The following is a 13,267-nucleotide window of genomic DNA, read 5'->3' as shown; positions in this document are numbered from 1 at the left end:
TCCTCTGTCTCTTTCCCCCTCTGTCTCTTTCCCCCTCTGTTTCTGTCTCTTTTCCCCTCGGTCTCTTTTCCCCTCGGTCTCTTTTCCCCTCTGTCTCTTTTCCCCTCTGTCTCTTTTCCCCCTATGTCTCTTTTCCCCCTCTGTCTATCTCTTTTCCTTTCTGCCTGCCTCTGTCTGTCTCTTTGACTGTCTCCCTGTTTGCCTCTTTCTATGACTCTGTGCGCATGTCTGTTTGTCTGTCTCTCTGTCTCTCTCTATCTGTCTCTCCACTGACATCTTATTACCTCAAACATAAGCTTCTTATACTAACAATTTATTTTGTTCCTATAGCAACCACTCACAGCTCCTATTAATAAGCTGTAACTCCTATCTTCATTGACTTTAATGGAGACAGGTGCTTTGGAGAGTAACTGTAAAGCACTGGGTTAAATTTTCAAAACATAGTCTATGACAATCCCTGAGTCACATAGAGTGTATGTCCAAAATGTTTTGATTGTAAATGCAATGGGGCGGATTCCTTGAGTGGACATACATACATACATACATACATACACACATACATACATACACTCAGCGCTTTATACATTAGATAGATAGATATATATATATATATATATATATATATATATATAAAATTTCACTTTTGGCTTTAAAATAATATCTGGCCCCAGTATGAATAGCGAAATCATGCAAAAAAAAAAAACAACAGCGAAACAAAGCAAAAAAAACACAAAAAATGACACTAGAAACATGTAATAACATCTTCAGAAGTATGGGATGTTTAATTTCTGCATTACACAATACAGGTAACTGCACTTTGGTTTTATTTTTTCATGAATCAATAAAACAAGTAAATAAAAAGAAATTATTATGATATAAGCCTTCTATTTTCCTCTTTTATCAGTCAGTTCTTGTCTTCTGCATTAATCACTCACTCTCAAATATGTCTCAAATCTGTCTACAAGTCTGTCTTCAGTAAGTTATAAATTTACACTTGCTTTCTATAAAACTCTATAGGGAGAGGAAAGGGAAGGATTTGTAGAGAGAAAGAATAAGGAAGACACCAGCAGAAAATGCTGAGGTGTCTAGTGCAGAGCAAACCCTGCTAAAATACAGAATACAAGTCATGTAATGGCCAGAAATAGTTATTCCACATGGAAACATGAATGTGTACTCTGAAAAATCACTTAAGTCTGGGATTACACGGGCGTATAAATAATCAGCCCATCTAAATATCATTAACTTTTTGATTATATTCTAATTTATTTAGATGCACTTGTAACTTATTAATAATTGTATAATTATTTTTAAAAACATTAGATTAAACTGCAATGCAGCTTTTTCTTATACAAGTGCATCTCAATAAATTAAAATATCATCAAAAAGTTAATTTATTTCAGAAATTCAGTACCAAAAGGAAACACATATATGAAATAGAGTCATTACACACAGAGGGATCTATTCCTATATATTATATAGAGTCATTACACACAGAGGGATCTATTCCTATATATTATATAGCGTCATTACACATAGAGGGATCTATTCCTATATATTATATAGAGTCATTACACACAGAAGGATCTATTCCTATATATTATATAGAGTCATTACACACAGAGTGATTTATTCCTATATATTATATATAGGCATTACACACAGAGGGATCTATTCCTATATATTATATAGAGTCATTACACACAGAGGGATCTATTCCTATATATTATATAGAGTCATTACACACAGAGGGATCTATTTGTATATATTATATAGAGTCATTACACACAGAGTGATTTATTCATATATATTATATATAGGCATTACACACAGAGCGATCTATTACTATATATTATATAGAGTCATTACACACACAGGGATCTATTCCTATATAAATTATATAGAGTCATTACACACAGAGTGATTTATTCCTATATATTATATATATAGGCATTACACACAGAGGGATCTATTCCTATATATTATATAGTCATTACACACAGAGGGATCTATTCATATATATTATATAGAGTCATTACCCACAGAGTGATCTATTTCAAGTGTTTATTTCTGTTAATGTTGATGATTATGGCTTACAGAAAATGAAAACCCAAAAGTCATTATCTCAGAAAATTAGAATATTATATAAGACCAGCTGAAAAAAATTATTTTAAACTCAGAAATGTTGGCGCCTACTGAAAAGTCTGTACAGTAAATGCCTCAATACTTGGTCGGGGCTCCTTCTGCATGAATTACTGCATCAATGCGGCATGGCATGGAGGTAATCAGCCTGTGGCACTGCTGAGGTGTTATGGAAGCCCAGGTTGCTTTGATAGCAGCCTTCAGCTCGTCTGCATTGTTGGGTCTGGTGTCTCTCATCTTCCTCTTGACAATACCCCATAGATTCTCTATGGGGTTTAGGTCAGGTGAGTTTTCTGGCCAATCAAGCACAGTGATACTGTGGTTATTATACAAGGTATTAGTACTTTTGGCAGTGTGCACAGGTGCCAAATCCTGCAGGAAAATGAAATTTCCATCTCCAAAACCCTTGTCAGCAGAGGGAGGCATGAAGTGCTCTGAAATTTCCTGGTAGACGACTGCGCTGACTTTGGTCTTGATAAAACAGAATGGACCTACACCAGCAGATGACATGGCTCCCCAAACCATCACTGATTGTGGAAAATTCACACTAGACCTCAGCAGCTTGGATTGTGGCCTCTCCACTCTTCCTCCAGACTCTGGTACCTTGATTCACAAATGAAATGCAAAATTTACTTTCATCTGAAAACAACACCTTGGACCACTGAGGAGCAGTCCAGTTCTTTTTCTCATTGGCTCAGGTAAGACGCTTCTGATGTTGTCTATTGGTCATGAGTGGCTTCACACAAGGAATGCGACACTTGTAGCCTATGTCCTGGATACGTCTGTGTGTGGTGGCTCTTGAAGCACTGACTCCAGCAGCAGTCCACTCCTTGTGAACCTCCCCCAAATTTTTGAATGGCGTTTTCTTAACGATCCTATCAAGGCTGCAGTTATCCCGGTTGCTTGTGCACCTTTTTCTACCACACTTTTTCCTTACACTCAGCTTTCCATTAATATGCTTGGATACAGCACTCTGTGAACAGCCAGCTTCTTTTACAATGACCTTTAGTGGCTTATGCTCTTTGTGGAGTGTGTCAATGACTGCCTTCTGACCATCTGTCAAATTAGCAGTTTTGCCCATGATTGTGTAGCCTACTGAACCAGACTAAGGGACCACTTTAAACACTTAGGAAGCCTTTGCAGGTGTTTTGTGGTAATTATTCCAATTTTCTGAATTAATGACTTTTTGGGTTTTATTGGCTTTAAGCCAAAATCCTCAACATTACCAGAAATAAACACTTGAAATAGATCCCTCTGTGTGTAATTACTCTATATAATCAATGTGTTTCCCTTTTTGTATTGAATTACTAAAATAAATTAACTTTTTGATGGTGTTAAGATCTCTGGGCCGGACATAGATCTTTCTTTACATGAAAGTGGGAGATATGTAGTGACTCTACTCTCCTTATCTATATGTCTCACACTGGTAAAAACCCCTTTTCATATCAGACATTGGATCGCAGATATCAAGGTATCATATTATTCAGCTTCCTATATCCTACATGACCATATAGACGGCTTAGGAGGGTTAGTCCTACTGACAAATTCCAGCTAATACTATCTATTTAGATTAAATAAGTAGAGCTGAATAAATCACTGTTTAGTAGATGAAATAATATGGAATTTATACAGAAGGCTTTCTGAATAAGCATCTGATGCAAATGTGAACAGAGGCTTATTGTGACATTTAAAGAGTGGGTCAACCTTGCGGTAGTCAACCAATGCCACTTGTGGGTTATTCATTTTTTTAAGCCATCTAAACGCCACCATACACTCTAGGGAAAAGTTGTCTAAACCTGCTAACGTTGATGGCACCTGCAAATTACAGCATGATATGAATGGAGAAAACAAACCAGGCACTGAGAACTAATGAATGCTTGACTGAAATAAGTGTGCTTCTGAAGGATGGTACGGACACCAGGCTGTGGAGGCTCTGCACTTCTTCGACAGAGAGGGTCAGTGTGTGTAGGTTTTCGGGCAGGGTTTGTGACACTATTTTCTTTGGGTTGGTGGCCATCGCCGATCCCTGTCATAGATGCAGTAGATAAATACGCGACACCGGAGTTCTCATGCCAAACCAAACTTGAACAGTTTATTTTTCATTACATCGTTATGACAGACATGGCCTCATTACTATGGTTCTGCTGCTATTTTCTCTGAGGTACTCTTTCTCGGGTTATCCCTGCTATCTTGGAACTAGTCTACAAGATGCAAGGCACTTATGCCTCCGTTTTCCCACTCTTATTCTCCCCACGGTCTATTTCTGGGCCCCACTGGTTGTCTAGTTGGAAGATTTCTCTGGGTACGTCAGGGTGAGCCATAGGCTCCAGACCTTTAGAAGGTTACCTCGGGGTTCCCTGACCAGTTTTTACTCCATGCTGCATCTTTAGTCCTTGAACCCTTCTTTAGAACTGACTTCTCACAAGGCCTGTCTCTAACTAACCAACTGGCCATCTGTAACTCCTTCTCCTATCTTACCTAACATCTAACGCTGTTCTTATCTGATTTCTATGTGGCGTTGGCTTCTACCTGGTCCTGGATCTTCTACATCGGGGACCCATGCTTCACTAGCAGCAGCAGTATCTTTACCACATACATTAACAGTATACTTGATACCTAAAACATTACTTTTACAACACAGACAATTAGCATAAAACAGTAGAGGGAGGGAGGGCGTGACCACCTCCTACACATGTGGATGGGAACGTCAAGAAGAATTTCTATCGGCTCAATAAACCAACAGCTATTTTCAGTGTTTTAGCACCTTAAATGTTAGAAGCAACCATAGCACTGTTATCAATATGGGTATTTTCACTTGGCTTTGGTTCTGTGTCTGTTCCTCCAATTTTTTCAAAAAGCATTTTTAGCCTGAGGATCTTTGTAGGACTTTTCATTTTAAATGCATAATAAAAATAGCAAAGAGGGTTCAACCCACTATTGATGAACACGAAAGCCCCAGAAATATAACTTCCAATGTTCACGGTTCTTACTAGACTGCAAGTGCGCAGTAAAACAGAAGCGATATTAACAATGATGAACATGTGGTATGGAATCCAACACATGCCAAACGTGCCCACCACAATGATGATAATTTTATCTGATTTTCGTCTGTTTACTAATTTCATTTCTCTGAGTTTTCTCCATAAGTAGGCGTAGCAAATAACAATAATACAAAATGGAATCAAAAACATAAAACATGTTTCCAAAAGAAGAAAAATGACTTTTTGGGGGTCACTGTTATATTGGTGTAGAATGCATTGGAACGGTAGATCACTTTGCTTTGGGTTATAGAATGGAATTGAGTGAATACCGAATAATCCGGCTGTGATCCAAATAAAAAGGGCAATTTTTGTAAAAAGACGTCGTCTGGTCCATCTCTGTAGATGAAATGGTCTAAATACGGCCAAGAACCGCTCAATACTCAACAGAGTTATCAGGAAGACACTGACATACAAATTGGAATAAATGACATATAGCAAAAATTTACAAAACACTGGGCCAAAAATCCACTTGTTGACCGCAAAGGTATATATCCAAATAGGTTGGAAGAGAAGAATAAGAAAGTCTGCGAATGCGAGGTTTCCGATTAAGAGCACAGTGACAGAAATGTTCTTCATATTGCTATATATGCTCCACATTACCAAGAAGTTTCCTGGAACCCCAACGATGAAAGCCAAAGACAGTAAAGTGCAAGAACCAACTCTCTTTATAAAGAAATATTGGGAATTCTGATCAATCTCCGCAGAAAGGTTGCACAATAACATTTCTGTACTTGAACAAACGTTTGGGTTTCTTCTGAAGTCCAAAGTATGGTCCGATACTATATAAAAATTGCGAAAAAAAACAACTTATTGAAAAGTTGCAGTTATGACTAATTTTCCTGTTTTCTTTCAAAGATCATAAAATGAGTCGATTTTTGTGAAATCAATTTTTTGTGACTTGACAGTTCTATTATCCTGAAAGACAAAGAATACATATGAAAAGATTTTAGGCTAAAGAAGAATTTAAAGCGTTGACAAATTTTACATTGATGACAGCAAAGAAATACCTCGCCAGAGAGTACCTCTTTATATAACTCTAATAATCCACTGATCACTATAAGCAATTACATTTATTAAAGGGGTGGTTCACTACTCAGCATTAGTGGCCATATTGATGTAAAACACATAGCGAAGGCTTTTCTAAAATACATTGTGTACTAGATCGCTATTTTGGTCCACTCATCCCCATCACATGACCCCCGGGCTCTGTGACCGCTGAGATCCGGTGATGTCAGGTCAACTTAAAGTTGACCTGACATCACCGAGGGCTGCCCCAGTCTCCCTGAGTGACTGGGCTGTGGGTGGCATTTCACCGCTCCTCACAACCCAGCATGTCATGTGCTCTCTCCTTTGCTGCAGAGCGCCGCAAGCAGGAATGATGCTGTACTGTGATGAGCGGTGAAACTCCGCCCACAGCCCAGTCACTCAGGGAGACTGGGGCAGATCTTGGTGATATTGGGTCAACTGGAACCACCGGATCTCAGAGGTCATAGAGCCCGGGAGTCACTTGTTGGGGATGAGTGGAAAGCAATAACACCACTCAGACACTCAGAGGCAAAATGAACTACACATGGTATTTGAAAAAAGCCATCCCTATCAGATTTACAGCGATGTGGCTACTAATGGTGAGTAGGGAACCACCCTTTCATTCATGCCTTTACATATATTTTGATGCTGGCATTGAACCATTTACCTACAGCTGAACATGTGATATGTCAGGGCTACTTGATGGCCCTCATACGTTTATGAGTGAAGGTTGCTTGATGGCCCTCTAAAAATTTGGAGCAATGGCTGTAAGATGACCCTGTTGATATGGTGGAGAAGGAGGAGACCAAGAAAAAGAAGAAACCATGAAAACTATACCCTTTTTTGGGTGGGAAGGTGTGGCATGAGAATACACCAGAAAAAAGGAACATTTGATTTGGCTTTATATTCTGCTGCTGTCATCTGGTGGAGTTGAGAAGTCGGGGCCAATCCAAGCATTGCTAATTTTGAGAACAGTCAGCCTGTCAGCATTTTCAGTTGACAAGCTGATGCATCTATCAATTATTCTGCCCCACACATAACTAAAAACCCACAGAATCAATGTAAACAGGGTGAGTGCAGTGACTGCGGATAGCAAGCCTCAGATTTGGCTCAACTCCATGGATGATACAAGTGACTGACGCCTGATGGCCCACTAAAAATGTGGAGTGATGACCACATAATTATCCTTTTGATATGGTGAGGGAGGAGAACAAGAAAAAGAAGAAACCATAAACCATACACCCTTTTTTGGTTGGGAAGGGGTGCATGGGGAAACACCATGGGAATACACCACAAACAAAGGAAAATTTGATTTTGCTTTATGCTCCCCTTCTGTCATCTGGCAGGCAATCTGTCAGCAGGTTTTTGCTACCTCATCTGACAGCAATGTAATGTAGGCAAGGAGATTCTGAATCTAACGGTGTAACACATAGATTATTGGCTACAGCCATTCTGAAATAATCAATTAATTTAGATTCAGGAACACAGTAGAGCTGAGAGAGCTGTCCCACTCACACCAGGCTCTCAATAGAGATTGTGCATTGACTGTGAGGTATCAATCACAGCAGAGGGCATGATAGGCTGCTGTGCTCATCAGTTTCTAGTCCTCCAATGCTAATCACAGGGATATAAAACCTTTACGTAAACAAACACACATACTGATAAGAGAAGCACAGTTGCTTTTTGTTTTTTAACCCTTACAGTATGCTATCCTCCCTCAGTTTACATATACAAACACCTGCTGACAGATTCGCTTTAAACCTTGCTCACACATTGCATTTTTGATGCATTTTTTCCAGCGTTTTTAATTAATTTTATGCAAATTAAAAATGATTTTACAATACCAGCAAAAGCTATTAGATTTCATAAATCCAATGCACAACAATTGTTTTTTTTTTCCTGACTGAAATGGAAAACTGATGCATTTGTGAAAGAACGCTATGTGTGAACATAGCCAAAGGGATGGAGAAGGCATATTTTTTCTCTCTTTCTTAATTTGCCTTATATACAAGTCATTATACAGGAAATAATGTTTCTTAACAATTTTTCCTGTAAAATCCATTTTATCTTCGGTTTCGTATGTTTTGTTATTACTCCATAAAAGTGGCGTAATACTCTGACAACATTGTTCCGAGCAGTGACCTAGGAGTCAGAGACGAGTCCAGGAATCTTCCCATGCTATTCCCATTTCATTTGATCACTGTTTCTACCCATTTCAGCAATTTTCCTGCCCCCACAGACCTCCTGGGAGGGTCTGTCAGTAAAATACTCGAGTTGCCCATTATACTTGTTATTCGAGTCGAGCACTCGACCATTCCGATTTTATAATTCGAGTAACGAGCACCCAAACATTTTAGTGTTCATTCATTACTAGTGGTCACATTTTGTTAAAAATTATCTGCAGAGGCACATTCCCTTGAGAAAGCCAACAGACGAAACATGCGTTGGGGTTGCTGGGGCTCTCTGAGAGATCTTCCTCACCCATTATGGATAAGCTGAAATATTAATATTTATAATTTCGTCTGTATAATTTGATTTATGCACTGTTGATGATGTATGTTGAGCTTCAGAGAATTTTCAATAAAAGATTATATTTTAGTGGATGTGTTACTCCAATTTTTCTATGTTTGGGACTGATTAATGGGAGTAGAATTCAGACATAATATTGAGGGAGAAACACATATAATTTGCAACATTTTTTTTGTGTGTCTGACCCAGAGATTTGGTGCTTGATGAATTGTTTATTTCTAAGAGTACTTATTATAGAGTGCAATAGGATTGAATGTCACTGCACTGTCACTGATTTTTTCAATTCAAAGGTGGTTGTTAAAGAGAAACCAGTGAAATATTGAGCACTGTTATCATGTATCCATTTCAAACATTTTAAACGCAAGAAAAAAAATTCTATAACTTTGTGTATGCTAGAGAAATGTAACGGGGTTACAACACATTGGAAAATAAAGCAATTTATAAACTAAAAACTATTAACTATTAATCAGACTTCCAGGACTGAGCATTTGCCAGTTACAGTTGCTTTTCTCTGCATGTGTAGGATGTATCTGTACTTTGACTTATTCTATAAATCTGAGCAAAAACAATCAGCATTGTCTTATATAGTATAGTCAGTGATTTCACCAAAATCACTACGGCATGCACAGAGTCAGACTAAATACCTCATTATTCAAAATTCAGTAGTATAGAAAATACTGTACGTACCGGAGCAGATGAGGGACATCTAAGAGAAGAACTCTAGGGAGATTCTGTAGAAGGAAACGCTGCACGTGCCAATATCAGTTGACTAATATAAAGGGAACTAAAGTATTTTAGCTAATTTTACCTTCCTGTCTGACAACATATCATAGCCACATATAGACATATTGGCAAAAACAATACAGGAGAGCTGATAAGTGGACAAGTAAATTATATAACGAGTTGGGTTGGCACAAAAATAAGGCTTATTTAGTTTGAAACTTTATCATGTAAGAGGGGCTGCTGATAAGTCTTTGGCTTTGTAATCTTTTAATGTTAGATCACAAGAAAGCCTTTTGTGTCTAAAATATGTTTTTAAAATTTTGTGTTTGTTGCTTATGGCAACAGTGTTCTACGCACGCGGGAAAATAAAGTGGCGGAGTCTAATGCGATATTCACAGCAACTGAGAGCAGAAGAGTGATAAAATTATTGTTTCTTCAAGGAAAGTCCACAAAGCCTATTCATGGTGATATGTCGCAGACATTGGGGGATCAATGCCCTTCATATTCCACAGTTAAGAAGTGGGTTGACAAATTTAAAATTGGCCACTTCAGCACTAATGATGAGGAACGTCCTGGACGACCGAGAGTGGTTGTTGTACTGGAGATCGTCGATGCTGTGCACCTTGTCATACTGGAGAAGCAACGAATTTCAGCTAAAGCAATAGCAGACATCATAGGGATTTCCTGCGAACGTGTTTGTGTCATTATCCATGAACATTTAGACATGAGGAAGTGATCCACAAAGTGAGTTCCCAAATGTTTGACCACAGATCAGAGAAGCATGCGAGTGAAAACTTCCCAGTTTATTTGTCACTGTTTCCGGACTGATAACTTCCTGGATGGACTGGTCACTGTGGATGAGACCTGGATTTATTTGTATGATCCTGAAAACAAGAAGCAGTCAAAAGAGAGGAGGCACAGTGGTTCTCCTCATCCAAAGAAGTTCAGGGTGCAAAAATCAGGCACTAAGGTGATGGCGTCTGTGTTTTGTTATAAGGAGGGCGTCGTGCTAGTGGACTATCTTCAAAAGGGTTCCACCATCAATGCAAGGTATTACATTGAACTTTTGGACCAATTTAAGACAACTCTGAAGGACAAAAGGCATGGCAAGCTGTCAAAAGGAATCTTGTTCCTGTGCAAGACAATGCCTCCGCTCACACTGCACAAGCGACCAGGGCAAAACTGGCAGAGCTGGGCTTCCAGCTGGTTGACCACCCACCCACCTTATTCACCAGATCTAGCTCCCTCTGACTATCATCTGTTTCCAAACTTGAAGAGAAACACCTCATTGGTACCAAATTTCACTCCATTTGTGATGCAATGGCTGCTATGGATCCCTGGTTTGAGGCACAATCGAAATCCTTCTTTTTGCTAGGCTTACAGAACTTGGAATACCAGTAAAAAGTGTGTTGTCATCAGTGGAGAGTATGTGGAATAAATGTAAAGTTTCATCATCCTATCTCGTTTCTTTCTGGGTAAAGCCAAAGACTTATCAGTAGCCCCTTGTATAATGTCTTCGTGGTTGACATAATGAACTGGAATGTGATTTATTAATTGCATTGGTGGTAACAGCAGCTTGATCGGATGTAGTGTGCTCCCCAAAAAAAGTAAAAACCCTGCCCACCTGCCCCTGGAAATGATCTGTTTATGGCTGGATGCATCCAAAATTGCCAAATTAGTTACTTCCATTAAGGTTCAGGTCAAGGGGTCCCAAAAAGAGCTTTATCTAAAGTCCGGCTGACCCCACCCAACCAAACTTCCACAGGTCTACTTATCTCTAATGGAGAGGTCTCAGTAACACCCAGTGGATGTTGGCGACTGCAATATACAACTTGTACCTGTCTTTAATTGCAGCAATCTCAGATATTTTTTATAGCAGGATTTAAGTTTTGTAATATGGTGTAAAGAACAGTTCGAAGTCCACCATGATAGTGAGGTGCCAATGGGTTGCCTTGGAAGCTGAAGGCTCCCATCACCACCATATTTACATTCCTATTGTGGCACCCTGTGCCTGAGTCACCACAAATTATAGCTACATGTGTATTTCAATCTGTATAACATGTATTGTTAACTTTAAGGAAATTTGGTTTTCTCTGCTGCTCACTACAACCACACATTTGCCCACACTCCCTTACTGGGGCTGTTCACTTGAGATAAAACCAACATTTGAGTGAGAGCCCTAGAAGAAGATAGGGGAGGAGCTTAAGTCTGAGGTAAATTCAGTGAGTTGCAGCCAGGGTAAAGAGAAGTGTGTATCAGCCTGTCCTGAGGGGACTGATAAAACTTCTGAAAGGGCCAGCTACACATTGGCAGGGTATCAGTCCCTAGGCCATGATTACTTTCAAGGTCAGTGGCAAACTGAGAGACTGCTATTAACCTTTCTAAAAGGAGCAGTGAATTGCCCGGAGCAAAGTAACACATTTGAGTCTGGAAACTTCTACAAGAAATAGTGAGGTTTCCCTCAGGATTCAAGTCACCTGCTTGTCAGAAGGTATTAAAGATCCAGATTGTTCTTGTCTTGACAATCCCAGAACTTGAAAACACCTGTTTCTAGGTAGCGAAATAGTAGTGGCAGGAGAAACACACTGCCACCACCACACAGCAGAGAAACCAAACTCTTATTAGGTCAAGAAAAAACACCATCCTTGTAATGGATGTGAGAAACATTCTGGAAGGTTCTGTAGAGCTCCAGTAAAAGTTAAAAGCTCCCTGTCCTGTTTCTGGCTGAATTATTCTCTGATGTGTCATCCCTACCTCAACATCCCCAGGAACCAGCCCTAGTTTTGGGGCGAAAGGACAACCCTATGGCACTGCACATCCCCACCTAACTATGGGGACCTCCAGCAGTGCCCGGACATACCACAGCCGAACATCCCAACTGGCATCATGAACTCTTTATTTGTTTATTTATTTTATTCATTTTATTTTTCTGTCTTCCTTTTTCATATTATTTTTAGACTCATTACAAAAGCCTGTCGCACGCTCCCATTACGGCCACACTCCCATCAGACGTCTACCGGGGGCAGCACACTATAAAGCCCTGCTAGTGGACAGATAGCTGAGGTTCAAAATAGACTGTTGATTTCCCAATATTCTGCAATATTGAACTTTTGCAGTATTTATACACACGCAGATGTAGAGGATATGTATGTGTTTGTATATAGGTACAGTGATGGCTGAAAATGTTGGCACCCTTGAAATTGCTGCAGAAAATGAAGTATTTCTCCCCAGAAATTATTGCAATTACACATATTTGTAATACACATGTTTAGTTCCCTTGTGTGTATTGGAAAAAAAAACCTGAGGGAAAAAAAGCAAATTGGACATAATTTCCCACAAAACCTCAAAAATGGGTAGGTCAAAATTGTTGGCACCTTTCCAAAATTGTGGGTAAACAACTTTGTTTCAAGCATGCGATACTCGTTCAAACTTAGCTATAACAAGTAACTGGTGTGGGCAATATGGAAATCACACCTGAAACCAGATAAAAAGGGGAGAAGTTGACACAATTTCTGCATTGTTTGTGTGAGTGCCACACTAAGCATGGAGAACAGCAAAAGATGAAGGGATCTGTTGAGAACTGGAGAATTAAAATTGTTGAAAAATATCAACAATCCCAAGATTAGAAGTCCATCTCCAGAGCTCTTGATGTTCCTTTGTACAAGGTGTACAACATAATCAAAAAGTTTACAACTCATGAAACTGTAGCTATTCTCCCTGGATGTGGACGCCCAAGAAAATTTGATGAAAGGTTGCAATGCAGGAGAGTTCAGATGTTTTATGAGCAGCCTAAATCAAGTTCCAGAGAA

At 39.3% G+C, this 13,267-nt stretch overlaps 1 protein-coding gene across 1 annotated transcript; it reads right to left on the bottom strand.

The window, feature by feature from the left end:
* Positions 1-1,369: 1,369 nt before the first annotated feature.
* On the bottom strand, positions 1,370-9,451 carry LOC142255268 (leukotriene B4 receptor 1-like). The gene is made up of 2 exons (XM_075326796.1): positions 9,423-9,451; positions 1,370-6,095 (listed from the first exon to the last, which is right to left on the bottom strand). Exon 2 carries the CDS (start codon positions 5,901-5,903, stop codon positions 4,905-4,907), a length of 999 nt encoding a protein of 332 aa, XP_075182911.1. The 5' UTR covers positions 5,904-6,095; positions 9,423-9,451; the 3' UTR covers positions 1,370-4,904.
* Between the last annotated feature and the right edge of the window lie 3,816 nt (positions 9,452-13,267).

The sequence above is a fragment of the Anomaloglossus baeobatrachus genome, chromosome 10 (assembly GCF_048569485.1).
Source record: "Anomaloglossus baeobatrachus isolate aAnoBae1 chromosome 10, aAnoBae1.hap1, whole genome shotgun sequence".
Classification (NCBI taxonomy): Eukaryota; Metazoa; Chordata; class Amphibia; order Anura; family Aromobatidae; genus Anomaloglossus; species Anomaloglossus baeobatrachus.
The sequence above is the reverse complement of the archived record's forward strand: the minus strand, read 5'-3'. Positions and strand labels throughout refer to the sequence as shown.